Raw genomic sequence first — 14,328 nt, forward strand, 5'->3', positions numbered from 1 at the left:
GGGCCATTTCACCAATTCGGTGCCGTTTGAGAAGTGTAACTTGATCAAAAGAAGTGTTTGATTTCACCTAATTTAACATTGTCATAAAGAGCAAATGTTCAACTTCCTAAAAACATGTTTCCCATCTCAAGAGTTTAAATAAAATAATGACTATAGTAAGTGTACAATGTTGACGTTAACAGGATTTCATCTTAAATCAGCCATAAATCCCCTCGTGACAGGGGAAATGGAAGCTGGTTGTGTGCAACAGGGAGTGGCAATTGAAATTGCCAAAACATTTCAAGCCTGTCTATCTATGGGTAACAGGGTTGACGTGTTATGCACGACCCGGTATGTTTTCCACCACAAAGTACCAGAAAATGGACAAAAGTAGTATAACCAGCTCACCTGATTTTACACTATGATTGTTCAATGTTTTTGAAAAAATATTTAAAAAGGAATAATTTCACCATATTAAAATTAGTTCAGTTCACAGGGTTGACCTTAAATTAATTAAGGGACAGACGTAAATTAATCCCCAATCTTCAGAAATGACTGTTGAAGCAACAAAATGACTAGGGATTTACAACAATGGTGAAACTTGGGAGACATTTTGGAATTAAGTGGGTTGAAATCTTCCTAGAAGTGACACAGGGTTAAATAAGATGCTGAATTTTTACACTTCAGCAAGCCTTTATTCATATAAAAAAAACACCTGATTTATTGAATGCTCCATGTGGTCTTTATTAAAGAGCACTTCATTTAATATAACAATTCAAATTCAATATTGGTGTACAATTTCTACTTAAATTATCAAAGGGCTAAAGGCGCTTTTCGTGGAACGACCCAGGTATCTTCTGGTTGAGAGTTCAGACCTTGGGTGGGGGTTCAGTCCATAACACAGTTAAGGCCTTGGTTCCTAGACTTGGAATGCAGGGAACACAAACCTTCCATTGCGACAAGGTCACAGAAAGGTTGCATCTGATACTCTAACCCTCCTGTTCCACCAGTTTCTGACGTGTCACCATCACAATCTCCTCCATCACCTCCGGTTTTAAGATATCCTTGATCTAGAAAGACAGAGAGACAGGTAACTTTATATGCTTTGTAAACACTTTGAAATCTGATGAAAGGTGCTAAAAAGGCAATGTCATCATATGAATGGCTTGGATGGCTTTAGATTGTGTGTCATGCAAAATGGCTTGCCATCGTGTCCTTAATGATCTAACTGAGGCACAATGAATGGAAAGGTTTGCTTCTTTCAGATCCTCTTTCCATTAGCCAGATCAGTACAGACAGCGTTACCTGGTGTGGGAGTGATGACTCGTAACAGTAGAGCACACTGGTGTCATACAGCAGCACCTTGTGTGCCCCCAAGGCCAGCAAGCAGTTCCTTAACCGCGAGATCACCTCCCGATCAGAGAGAGAGACAGGCTGAGAGAGGGAGAGGTTACAGTGAGGTGAGCTGAAAGACCATGTTGAAAAGGGGAAACAGAAGGATTGGGGTAGATAATATAAATCTAGTAAAAGTCAAACAGTTATAAGTCTTGTTGAAAGATAAGTACAAATTCAAGTAACACTTCATATTATCTACATAGAAGTTGGATCCCTTGTATTTCCCACTCGCATCTCTGTAGCCCCAGGCAGCTCTTACCTCCAGACTGGTGTAGTATCCTCCAGCCTCCTCATCCTGCTGTCCTGGGGCGGGGTACAGCCACACAAAGCCATTGTTGCCCAGGATGATGGAGGCCCCACACGGCAGGTTGTGGAAGTGGGTTTTCTGTCTCTTGATGAGAGAGGGAGATAGCTGCACAAGAACTCCTTGCCCCAGCTGATGTGATGTGGTTGCAAATTAATAAGAGAAGAATATGAGGTCAATGATTTTCAATCAATTTAAAAACCATAGAACATCAAAATTATTGATCACACATTGGGTAGTTCATCTTTGCTACCTTTCCGTACTTTAAACTGCGGGTGTGAAGAGAGAGTGCTCCATCCGAGAAAACAGACTGTACCTCTGCCTGAGAGAAGAGCTAGTCAAGGACAATCTTGACCATAGTCACATACAAATTATGAAACAGATAGAAGTTAATGCATTCATCAATGAGAGAATGACCCTCTCTAGTAGACGGTAGAGTAAAAAAAAAGGGAATCTCAAGATAACAAAGATTCCATGTATTTCAGTGTGGTTTGGAGGGTAGGCTGGATATTATGAAGGCAAAAGGGCCCAGGTTACTGGTTAGGGTCAGATCAGAGGATACACTGATGAGGTCCCCCTCCTGAAGGTAGTCTCTCATGGTGAGCTCATCTTCTGCTGACCGTCTCCTCTAAGAAGGACAGATATAGACATAGAAAGATTGATTTATGGTAAGACAAAGAAAGAAAGAGAGAATAATGAAAATAAATATCCAAAGAAGTTTGACCAACAGTGTCATAACAATATGCTTGCACTGGGTGCTAAGAGGAAGAGAGGACCAAGCACACATTTACCCAAAGACACTTCCATATTCCCAGATCTAAGTTGTCTATTCCACTCACCAGCTCTCCTCCGGGCAGATTGACAGAGGACAGCAACAACACAGAGTCCAGTCTGGAGTTGGTCTCCAACTTCCAGCGCTTCTGTTGCACCTGCAAACAGCAGACAAACACTAAGCTCCAACCAGGAGAAGCACGATCACCCCAAGTCATTATTAGCCTTACTGACCGTATCACCACCTCAAACGGAAACTTACCTCTGTGATCCTTCCGACCACCACATCTCCAACCTCCCCATTGAACCTGGGAATCAGAACAGATTATGATGGCAAAATTAATCAATAACAAGTCATATAGTTTTTGTTGTTGTTGTACATACCAACTTAGACTGTGATACAATAACAGCAGATGCTGCACAATGGAACAGTTGTCTTCAACATAGAGTCAGTAGCTAACCACTGTGGTAAATCTAAGCCTACAGACATTACTGTGGCACCTGGTCCACTTACCTGGTCCTGAGCGGCCGTACACAGATGAGCTTATTCACCCTCTCCACCTCTCCTGCCACAGAGGCTGTTAGTTTTTCTTCATCCATGTAAGTCCCATGACCCCTAGAATGAAAATCAGTGTGGTCTAATCATGACTCACTCTATATCCACTTTCAATGTCATGTATACTCCGGACTCCGACATTGCTCGTCCTAATATTTATATACTTCTTAATTCCATTATTTTACTTTTAGATCTGTGTGTATTCTTGTGAATTGTTAGATATTACTGCACTGCTGGAGCTAGGAACACAAGCATTTCACTACACCTGCAAGTACATCTGCTAAATATGTGTATGCGACCAATAAAATTTGATTTGAACACAATTCAAATTAACTTGGCAGAAGGTGTATGATTCAATTAAGAGAAACTTGAAATTGTGCAGCAAATATTAACAATAGTATAGTAACCCATATGGAAAAGATTGTTATATGTTCTACCTGGAACTTGTAAGTAATACATATAGCAGTAAATATACTTACAAGATTCATAGAATATTATTTTAATATCTGACATATGGGTATTTAACATTTAGACATAACAGAAATATTGCATGTATTATATAAAAAACATACAAGAGACATGAAAGCAAAGCATTCTAAGGTCTCACATACATGGGACATACACATTTCAAAGCACTTGCATACCACTGTCTGACGTCATTGAAGCATGCAAGACCACCTCGAGGAGGAAAGCAGGAGGAGTGGTGAAGGAGGAGGAAGGGGAGAAGATGAGAGAAGAGGAGGAGGAGAGGGGAGAAAAGGACAGGAGGAGGGGGAGAATGAGGAATGACTGATAACTAAATAGATTCACTGCTGTTAAGTGGAGATCTCGCAACAATCCTACAATCATTCTCACGATAGCACATTGGTACTAGTCTGGGAAAAATATCAAAGCTAAGTGGAGGCGTCATGCCCATAGGGGGCACAGGGGCATGTGCCCCCTCATAATTGTCCTGTTTAATATAGATATAGTGGAATTTTTGGTTGTTTTTCTCTGTAATACTACTAGCCACCTGGCAATTTTATGAAGTTGGCTTTAGCTATCGTAGATTGGTTCCCAATATTCTAACTTGCTACCACGAAGACATTTCAGGCTATCAATAAAAAGTTAGAGTAGCTAGCTTGTCTAACTATCTTAGCTGGAATGCCTGCTGGCAAGTAATTACTAAATGTACTGAATAAGACTCACATTCCTTTCCATCTTTTACCCAGATTTCAGCAGATAAGCATATTTAGTTTAATTAAAAAGGTGCTACACATAGAAACCATGATATACTCTAGATCAGGGATGGGCAACTTTTATTGGGGTGGGGCCACACAAAAACAGAACTCATGAGGGGCTGCAGTGGCTTGTAGGTCTGCGTACCCACATCCATAACCCCTCCCCCCATTTTCTGAAATTCTACACATTTTGCCACAGGGCGGAGAGAAGATTTTGCAATTGTATAACTAATTTCATGCAATTCTACTCATTTTGCCATGCGGCATATAGAAATAATTGCAGTTTTAAAGCTCATTTCCTGAAATTCTACACATTTTGCTATAGGGTGGAGGCAAATGTTTGCAGTTTTAATACGATAACTGATGTGTTGGGTGTATTGGTTTTTAAATCTATCCATGATTGTGCACCACAATACATGTCAGAGATGATTTTAAGTTGTGTACCCAGTAGGTCCCTCAGTTCCTCTGGCCTTTTAACTATCCCAAAGCCTAGGACCAAAAGGCATGGAGAGGCAGCCTTTAGTTGCCATTCCCCAATCCTCTGGAATAGCCTGCCAGACAACCTGAGGGGGCTGAAACTGTGGACATTTTTTAAAAGCGATCTTAAAAACACAACTTTTTAGCTTTGCTTTTCAGTCTTTTGTATTCTATTCTCTCAACAGTAAAAATCAAGTTGCCCATCCCTGCTCCAGATTTCAGGAAAAAGCTCTCTCATTTCAAAATGCTAAATTCTCCAACTTGACCCCCTCGAGACCACCCCTTTGCCATCCTCACATACTTTGTGCCCCCTCATATTTTTGGGTTGCATGACACCCCTGAAGCTAAGCAGGGCTGGGCTTGGTTAAAACACTGGATGGGAGACCAACGGCATAGCTGTAGATACATTAACTGTCCAGTAGGAGGTGCTGCCCAGCCTTAATCATGGAAACTCATATACAATACAAATATTGTATTTCTTTTAGTAATTGTCATGTTTTTTTATATGTTGACTTATAAAAACAATGTAAAACCTACAATTAAAGCATTTATTTTGTAGAGGTTACATTCTCAGTACACACTTTTCTTATAATATTCATAGACGACTCATAATGAATATATTTTGGCTCAAATATGTCATACCATATATTTGTAGGAAATGCAGCACAATCAAGTATTCAATTGTGTATATCATATAAGGCATATAATTTAACACAAATACACCACTGACATACAATACCGTTCAAAAGTTTTGGGTCACTTAGAAATGTCCTTGTTTTCCATGAAAACATACATGAAATGAGTTGCAAAATGAATAGGAAATAGTCAAGACGTTGACAAGGTTATAAATAATGATTTTTAATTTAAATAATAATTGTGTCCTTCAAACTTTGCTTTCATCAAAGAATCCTCCATTTGCAGCAATTACAGCCTTGCAGACCTTTGGCATTCTAGTTATCAATTTGTTGAGGTAATCTGAAGAGATTTCACCTCATGCTTCCTGAAGCACCTCCACAAGTTGGATTGGCTTCTTGGGCACTTCTTACGTACCATACGGTCAAGCTGCTCCCACAACAGCTCAATAAGGTTGAGATCCGGTGACTGTGCCAGCCACTCCATTATAGACAGAATACCAGCTGACTGCTTCTTCCCTAAATAGTTCTTGCATATTTTGGAGCTGTGCTTTGGGTCATTATCCTGTTGTAGGAGGAAATTGGCTCCAATTAAGTGCCATCCACAGGGTATGGTGCTGCAAAATAGAGTGATAGCCTTCCTTCTTCAAGATCCCTTTTACCCTGTACAAATCTACCACTTTACCACCACCAAAGCACCCCCAGACCATCACATTGCCTCCACCATGCTTGACAGATGGCGTCAAGCACTCCTCCAGCATCTCACAAATGTTGTTCTTTGTGATCCGAACACCTCAAACTTAGATTTGTCTGTCCATAACACTTTTTACAATCTCTCTCTGTCCAGTGTCTATGTTCTTTTGCCCATCTTAATCTTCTATTTTTACTGGCCTGTCTGAGATATGGCTTTTTCTTTGCAACTCTGCCGAGAAGGCCAGCATCCCGGAGTCGCCTCTTCACTGTTGGAAGTTGAGACTGGTGTTTTGGGGGTACTATTTAATGAAGCTGCCAGTTGAGGACTTGTGAGGCGTCCGTTTCACAAACTAGACACTCTAATGTACTTGTCCTCAGTTGTACAACGGGCCCTCACACTCTTTCTATTCTGGTTAGAGCTAGTTTGCGCTGTTCTGTGAAGGGAGTAGTACACAGTGTTGTACGAGATCTTCAATTTCTTGGTAATTTCTAGCATTAAATTAATAATTTCCTTAATTTCTCAGAACAAGAAAAGACTGACGAGTTTCAGAAGAAAGTACTTTGTTTCTGACCATTTTGAGCCTGTAATCAAACCCACAAATGCCAATGCTCCAGATACTCAACTAGTCTAAAGAAGGCCAGTTTTATTGCTTCTTTAATCAGAACAACAGTTTTCAGCTGTGCTAACATAATTGCAAAAGGGATCAATTATCCTTTTAAAATGATCAACTTGGATTAGATAACACAACGTGCTATTGGAACACAGGAGTTGCTGATAATGGGCATCTGTACGCCTATGTAGTTTTGCTTTTCTTTCAGAAACAAGGACATTTCTAAGCGACCCAAAACTTTTGAACTGTAGTGTATAAGGAATAACACCTTACAGGATCCTTATTACGGATTACTTATTCGATTTTTGTATAAGTAATCTTCTGCCATACAAGATTCTTATTTGATTTTCATTATTATTATCCATACGGGACGTCAAGCTGGCTAAATAACCTATGAATGGAGTGAATAGCTACAGTACTGCACAAGTGAAACTTGCAGAGTATTATGCACTAACAAGTGAGACCTGACATATCATGTCAACATCATCATATCTAACGTTAACTAGCTACCTATCTAAAGCAAATTAGGCAAACAAGACGTGGATTAATATTGATTTACAGTAAAGAGAAGGACAAAAAAAAAAAGCTCAGACTCAAAATATTATACAATTGGAGCAGCATGTTGACGGATTGTTTACTTGTACTCGTGAGATTCATACTAGCTTGTAGACAGACATACCTCATAAACCCTGTATCTGATGTAATCACATCACCGGGCACAACTAGATCTTTTCCATCAAGAGCAGACAGAGAGGGTGATAACGTTACTTGTTTCCGAAAAGTTGGTAATCTCATGTCCGCAGCCATGTTTTCTGTTTTCTGTAAATTTAAACGGCGCATGTAATTGACGTCATCGGATACTTGGCCATTCAGAATGTACCGAAGCCGATTTCCACAAAATCTAAATAATGTCTCTCGACATTCATTCATTTTATAACTTATTTTCACAATATTTCAAACTGCATGAGTAATAATGTGAAACAGACAATGCATTGCTTTGCAAAAAAAAACATTGTTTACGTAAGGATGCTAGTTTTCTTTAGTGTCTTGCGCCATCATGTGGACTTGAAGCGATACAACCCACCGAGAGCGTTTTTCATTATCATTATGTGTAGAGGGCAATAAATAAATAACAGAGAATCATAACATTTTAACATGGAAATAGCTGTTCTATAATTCAGCCTACAGTAGTAGCCAATGTGTGGTGTTCAAAGTAGGCCTACATTCCATGAGACTTTCGAAAAGGAAGTGACTGAAAATGTTGTGTTGTTGTTTGATGCAAGAAACCACTTTACAAAATAAAATGCGTTATTATTCCCATACTTTTATTACAGAGAATCAGCCAAATTATGCTACCCTCTGCCTATTGGCTACTTAGCTGTTTCAAGCCTGTCTCAAAATACAACACTGCCCCTTTAAGACAAAAAAAGCTCTTTACCTGACTAGCTTTTGATAGAAATGTACACATTTTGTGCTCTTGTAGGAAAAAATCGCTCCCCCATTTCTGACTACAAATGATCTCTAACAGGGCTAATAATTCACTAACTAGCAAAGGATATGAACAAATGTGCACACGTTTTACATGCAGCTCTCGCTTTGATCTCAAAACAAGCCATCTACTCATTACAGCTCATGCTGTAAACACAGTCCAGTTCAAAGGGAACGGCACAGATACATATATGGCAATGGTCTATTTGCATATAGGCCTACTGCAGCCCTGATTGGTTATGCCCCACAGGTCTGTGTAGAGCACGGCCGAGATGTGCATGTCAATGCAATAGAATCCTACTCCGATACTTTCTGCTTACAACAGCATCTCTGGCATTGTTAGTTTTGCATACTCTTGCATAGTTTGTTTTGTTTTGCATTGAAAGAGGCTAATATTGCATTGATTTGATTACAATTCCCACAGTAAAGGGGGTAACTCTCTAGGAAGTTGAGTGAAGTTCAATCTCGTGCTTCTCTGCTCTGGCTGATATTTCTTCTGCACAACATTGACTCGACAAGGTGTCGAATACATTCCACAGGGATGCTTGCCCACGTTGACTCCAATGCTTCCCACAGTTGTGTCAAGTTGACTGGATGTCCTTTGGGTGGTGGACCATTCTTGATACACACAGGAAACTGTTGAACATGAAAAACCCAGCAGCGCTGCAGTTCTTGACACAAACCGGTGCGCCTGGCACCTACTGCCATACCCTGTTTAAAGGCACTTAAATATTTTGTATTGCCCATTCACACTCTGAATGGCACACATACACAATCCATGTCTCAAGGCTTAAACATATTTATTTAACCTGTCTCTTCCCCTTCATCTACACTGATTGAAGTGGATTTAACAAGTGACATCAATAAGGGATCATAGCTTTCACCTGGTCACTCTGTCATAGAACGAGCAGGTGTTCTTAATGTTTTGTATAGTTCACAGGAGGTTGGTGGCACCTTAATTGGGGAGAACGGACTCGTAGTAATGGCTAGAGGAATGGTATCAATTGCCTTTCCATTCGCGCCGTTCAAGCCATTATTGTGAGCCGTCCTCCCCTCAGCAGCCTCCACTGCGCTAGTTCATAATAGGCTACCAAAATGTCCAAAGTAAAGAACACTATGCAGACGTATTAATATCATTCTTTATTTAGAATATAAGGAAAGCACACGTATTTACATTCACATACAGTTCATAATTACACAACACTTTACATTAATATACAGAGATAAAGGGACAATTTATTACAGTGTAAAATTTTGAAATAAATGTACACCTATTTCTACATACTGTACATTTCATTGGAATTCAACTTTTTTACTTTACTTTTTCAAACAACCTTCCTCCTGAGTTGGAAGGCCTACGATGACAGGACGTAAAGTGGGGATAATTGTATTTAATGACAGCATGAAGGAACCACCCAAAAACTAAAATATGTTATGGTAAAACATCCTTATCTGAAATACAGAGTACTCTTCTTGACCAATAGAATTATTAACTAGAATAGCAAAGTATTTCCTTTGACATGCTGCATCCTGGCAATAGTGTATTGAGTAAACAAACAGATGAATAATGGACAGTTAACCTAAAAATAGCCTACTCTTGGAACCAACATTCAGTCCTTTGTTCAGATTCTCTGTACAGGCAATAGTACAACAGTTTCCTTTGGAACAACAAAGTGTTTTTGACACACTCTGATTTTTCGTGACCATTACAGACATAATACCCAATAAGTCTAAGCAGACTCGATTGTAAATAAGGCAACCAGTAAAAAAGTATTTGAGAACGGCTGTAGTATCAGCTCAACCCACCAGACATAGTACACTCAGACATACTCTGGTCCATTGCAATGTCATAGCGATGCCTGCCACACCAGCAAACAGTAGCTTCTCTGAGAATGAGGGAGAGCGCAACCTGTGGCTCAAGTGTGCAGAAGTAAAGTGCAGAGTTGTTTGCATTAGCAAGTTTCTCTTTCTTCTCTGCTATCATAGCACCATGGTGGGGATATGGTGAACCAGGGGGACCTGGTGTTGGGTCAGGCTGGTGATCGGTGGGGGTGGAGGTGAGATTTGGGAGGCAGTGTCTGCGCCCCCCGCACCTGGTCTGTGCCTGGCACTCTTCTGGTGTGCCCGCAGCCCTGCCAATTGGGAGTAGGCGCTCTGGCACACGTGGCACTTGTAGGGGCGCTCTCCGGTGTGCAGTCGCACGTGGTTGCGCAGGGTGGATGACTGGCTGAAGCGGCGGTTGCAGAAGCGGCAGACGAAGGGCTTGTCCAGGGTGTGGATGCGCATGTGGGAGCGCAGGTTACTACGCGAGTTGAAGCCCCGGTGGCAGATTACGCAACGCATGCGGCTGGTCGCAGACGAGGAAGAGGAGGAGGAGGAGGAGGAGGGGGAGCAAGATGAAGAGCCGTCACATGAGTGGGAGTCCTCTGAAGGGAAAGGAGAAAGAGAGGGAAGGTGAGATCTTTAATTCATAAACTGATGTGACTGCCATACCAAATGTTGATTTTGACATGGAATAGAATCAGTCTATTTGCAGTAGTTTGAAACGAATAAGGGTGATGTAAATCTGTTGGCTGCAGCAGAGCCCATAACACACTGGCCCCACAGGTAAAGGGGGTCAGATAGTAATCTGGTTCTCTAACGCCCATAGCATGAGGAAAAAGGAGCTCACCATTGCGGCTCTTTTTCTGATGCTCTTCTTCTGTACCGGGAACGCCAGGAATACCAAGGAAGGTGTTGTGGGAGTTTCCGTACCACACTAGCAGCTCCTGGTCTGGAGGGATAGTCTGTAGAGAGCAGGAGGAGGAATGTTAAAGAACGAATAGGATGAGGTAACTATATCTGTGGAGATTCTTTGTTCCGATGATACTCTCCACCAACTTTGCATTACGCATCAAGAGTCACAGATCTCTGTACAAACAGCAGGTTGTGCTATTCAGCAGCTGAAAATAGGTTGCCCTATACAGGCTAGGGGAGATTTGACCCTTTTATACAGTCTATGGAGTCTATACCAACAAAGGCCTACAAACGAATGGGCTTAGCTGCAGAACTTGTCATGGCAGCAACCACACGCTTTCAACGGTCCTTGTGAAGGCTGCATGTCAGAGTTGTGAGTGACCGTATCTGGCTTGGTTCTCACCTCCACGGCCCTGTAGAAGATGCTGCTGCCGATCTGCACCACCTCCAGGTTCTGCTCCTGCTCGTTGCGGGCACACTTGATGTAGGTCATCCAGCTGCGATGGTCCTCCTGACTGGCATCAATGAAGTAGCGCACCGTGCCATCATCGTTGAACACCTGAGATCAACAGCAAGAGGTTAGGAGTCTGGTACAATTTTAATGCAAATTACACACTGGGCACACACTGGTTAAATTAAACTGGTTTCCACATTATTTAAATGAAATTACTTAACACAAACGTGGAATTGACGTTGAATTTATGTCTTTGCCCAGTGGGTATTATTGTCCATGTGTGACATAGACTCTTATACATACAGCTTACTGGTGAACAAGACCAACTATTCCCCCTTGCACATGTGCTTCCTTCACAAAAACATGACATACAGATTCATTGCTGTTATTCTCCTGCCTAATTGTGATAGCAGCTCAGTCCCTAGTTATGGTAGCTGCACAGATGATTCTCACCTCCCACATGAGGTTGTTGTTCTTTAGCAGGTCCACGTGTTCAGGGGAGATGACCGTGCCAGTAAATGGACCCATCTCTGTGCCTGCCTTGATCCAGGTCTTGGAGAAGATGCCCAGGCCCTCGCCAGGTATAGAGCTCTGGGCAATGATCACCTCACTGGGCAGCACCAGGCTGGACAGCTTCTGGACCTCTGCAAACAGAAAAAAAATGTAGGTTATTTGACTGCTGCGTACATTTCATTAAACCTGTGAATTTGGTCATTCCATGGTTATAAATGCATGAAATTGTAGGCCTACCCAAGCTAATCAATTTGCCTAAAAGACGTTGAGGATAGGAGTGGTTTAAGTCAGGCATTGTGCATTAATGCCAATATTACGTTTTTTTTTCATAAAATAAAATGTCAAAAAGCAAATGGTTGATGTATAGGCCCATCTTTCGAATAAAAAAGTTAAATATGATGTTTTGATAAATCATGAATTTTAAATATATATTTGTACTGGCTGGTCTAAAATATTATTTAAGTGTCTTACGAATTAGGTGTTTAACATTTTGTAATTGCCAACACAGCAAATAGATTGCATCTTATTTTGGTGACGAAATATTAGGTAGCCTAACATCTCATCCACCGTTTAATTCGATTAAATGGATGAATTGAAAGTTATTGTTTCAAAAAAAATATTTAACTCGCAAGCATTTTCACCCTCATTCAAAAAAATTAAGAAAACACTTGGGTTTCTTTAATGTCAGAATCAAAGAAAATGTATTTGGGACTGCGAAAAGACGGCTCGAAGAGAGGTTAAATGGTCTTCTATTGCTCAGGGTCCAGCCATTTGTCATGCTTCAGATGTGATATTCATTATACCCTACTGGAAAGAAACGGCTAATTCCAAATTCATTATCCTTTTAAGAACTTTGTAGCAATAAAATTGCGCTGAATGAAATGAGGACTTGTTTAAAAGGCCCAGGAATTTCTCGAACAAAAAAATGGAAAGGCGATTAGATGGTTGACATGGTATGAATGGCAATAGAATTAGCCTGCACGGCGCATTATCTGAAGAACAGAAATCTTTTAAGGCGAGAGAAAGAGAAAAGCGCCGGAGCCCATAGCTGCCAAAATAGGAAAAGAGACTGTCCGGAGATTGATGAATGCGGGATAAAACCCGGGACACCTCAAAGAAAGGGAACCTTTCTCTCCCTTCGGTTTAAGTGGAAACTTTCTCAGGTCAAGCACAAAGTTAACCAAATGAGTTTAATACCCTTCGTCTTTCAGTCAGCAACAGTTACACGCCTAACAAGCTTCTAAATGCAAGGTCTCAAAGCACTAAATGGGTTAATGCGCTAAATGGGTGGAAATAAAAGGTCCAAAGAATGAAAATACGGGAGAACAGTAATGAGAAAGTCACAGGGACCTTGGGAAGAAATCTAGAACAGAGGAGTGACGGTTTCCACTTCTTTTGGTTCACTCTCAATGACACATGAGACCTCACTGAGGTTCTTGTGTTGAATACATTCTTACAAAATGCCTATTTTACACGCCTTTTAGTCAATTATTGTCAACAAGAGGGACACTTGTTGAAATAACAGAAATTGTTAATAGAAAATAAATCTAGGTTGAGTCAACATGTTGAGGGTATTGTTTTTTTGGACCAGTCGTTTTATAGCCTAATAAAATGAACCATCTTTAAAATATATATATGATTTCACCCTGAGTATAGCCCATGTCACAATTTGGTATAATAATAATAATAAGCCTACATTTAACGAGACAAGCATTAGGATGTTAAATTGCAACAGATAGGCCTAGGCAACACGTTCTTTAGGCCTAGTGGCTGGTTGCCCGTACAGAAATCATAGGAAGAATTCCAAAAGGGGCAATTACCTCCAACGAACGACTGCGCGAGGACCTCAGCTGTGAAGGCTGTCTTGGGACCGATGCTGCTCTGCCTCTCCTCCATCAGGTGCTCTCCGATCACATTTCTCCACCGTCCATACAGGAAACTGTGCAGAATGTCTGAGGTGATAATATCAGACAAGGACCGACTCTGGCATTTAAATCCAGACTTCAGGGCTAAAGCCTCTGCAGGTAATACCGAGCCCATCTCGCAAACTATTGCAAGCCGTGTTCAGATATGAGTGTCTTCAAATGCAAAGTGGATATTCCTTCCCGTTAGACGGCTGGGTGGAAATGTGCCGTCCTCCTGCAGCGAGGGTCCTCTTTATAAGTTGCTGGTCTGACCCCTCTCTAATGAGTTATTAATGACACTCCCCTTATGGTATGGACCTGCTCCAGCAGAAGAAAAGCCGCCTCTATTAGGCGGTCCTTCCCTTTCATGAGAGAGAGAGAGAGAGAGAGAGAACGAAAGAGAGAGTGAAATGGAGAGAGACAACAAGGAGCCTAAGCCAATAGACTACTCAGCAATATAAATGCATAATGTCTTTAATGCAGACATGATTGTAAATAAACAAAAATCTGTTAGGGGAGTATCCATTTTTTTCAGTCGCTTACAAATTATTCAACATCCCTTTACACACCAATCAGATGAGATTTTTCTTCATGA

At 41.1% G+C, this 14,328-nt stretch overlaps 2 protein-coding genes across 2 annotated transcripts; both read right to left on the reverse strand.

Moving 5' to 3' along the window:
• Positions 1-652: 652 nt before the first annotated feature.
• Positions 653-7,510, reverse strand: LOC139552287 (exosome complex component RRP4-like). The gene is made up of 9 exons (XM_071363864.1): positions 7,318-7,510; positions 2,964-3,065; positions 2,712-2,757; positions 2,518-2,607; positions 2,241-2,306; positions 1,932-2,000; positions 1,634-1,810; positions 1,285-1,413; positions 653-1,049 (listed from the first exon to the last, which is right to left on the reverse strand). Exons 1-9 carry the CDS (start codon positions 7,476-7,478, stop codon positions 969-971), a joined length of 921 nt encoding a protein of 306 aa, XP_071219965.1. The 5' UTR covers positions 7,479-7,510; the 3' UTR covers positions 653-968.
• Positions 7,511-9,251: 1,741 nt separating this feature from the next.
• LOC139552288 (PR domain zinc finger protein 12-like) lies at positions 9,252-14,022 on the reverse strand. Its single transcript, XM_071363865.1, has 5 exons — positions 13,650-14,022; positions 11,770-11,960; positions 11,266-11,421; positions 10,798-10,912; positions 9,252-10,552 (listed from the first exon to the last, which is right to left on the reverse strand). The coding sequence occupies exons 1-5, from the start codon at positions 13,867-13,869 to the stop codon at positions 10,107-10,109; spliced, it is 1,128 nt and encodes a 375-aa protein (XP_071219966.1). The 5' UTR covers positions 13,870-14,022; the 3' UTR covers positions 9,252-10,106.
• Positions 14,023-14,328: the final 306 nt, after the last annotated feature.

The sequence above is a fragment of the Salvelinus alpinus genome, chromosome 24, assembly GCF_045679555.1.
Source record: "Salvelinus alpinus chromosome 24, SLU_Salpinus.1, whole genome shotgun sequence".
Lineage (NCBI taxonomy): Eukaryota > Metazoa > Chordata > Actinopteri > Salmoniformes > Salmonidae > Salvelinus > Salvelinus alpinus.

Bases quoted from the DNA above. Each gene is read 5' to 3' on its own strand.
- LOC139552288 (XM_071363865.1), bottom strand. From the start codon at position 13,869: ATGGGCTCGGTATTACCTGCAGAGGCTTTAGCCCTGAAGTCTGGATTT. The intron at 11,422-11,769 runs GTGAGAATCATC...TGTTGATCTCAG, and splicing joins ACAACAACCTCATGTGGGAG to GTGTTCAACGATGATGGCAC. The intron at 10,553-10,797 runs GTGAGCTCCTTT...CTTTCCCTTCAG, and splicing joins TCAGAAAAAGAGCCGCAATG to AGGACTCCCACTCATGTGAC.
- LOC139552287 (XM_071363864.1), bottom strand. From the start codon at position 7,478: ATGCGCCGTTTAAATTTACAGAAAACAGAAAACATGGCTGCGGACATG. The intron at 3,066-7,317 runs GTATGTCTGTCT...TTTTCATTCTAG, and splicing joins TCAGATACAGGGTTTATGAG to GGGTCATGGGACTTACATGG. The intron at 1,414-1,633 runs GTAAGAGCTGCC...TCCCTCTCTCAG, and splicing joins GATACTACACCAGTCTGGAG to CCTGTCTCTCTCTCTGATCG.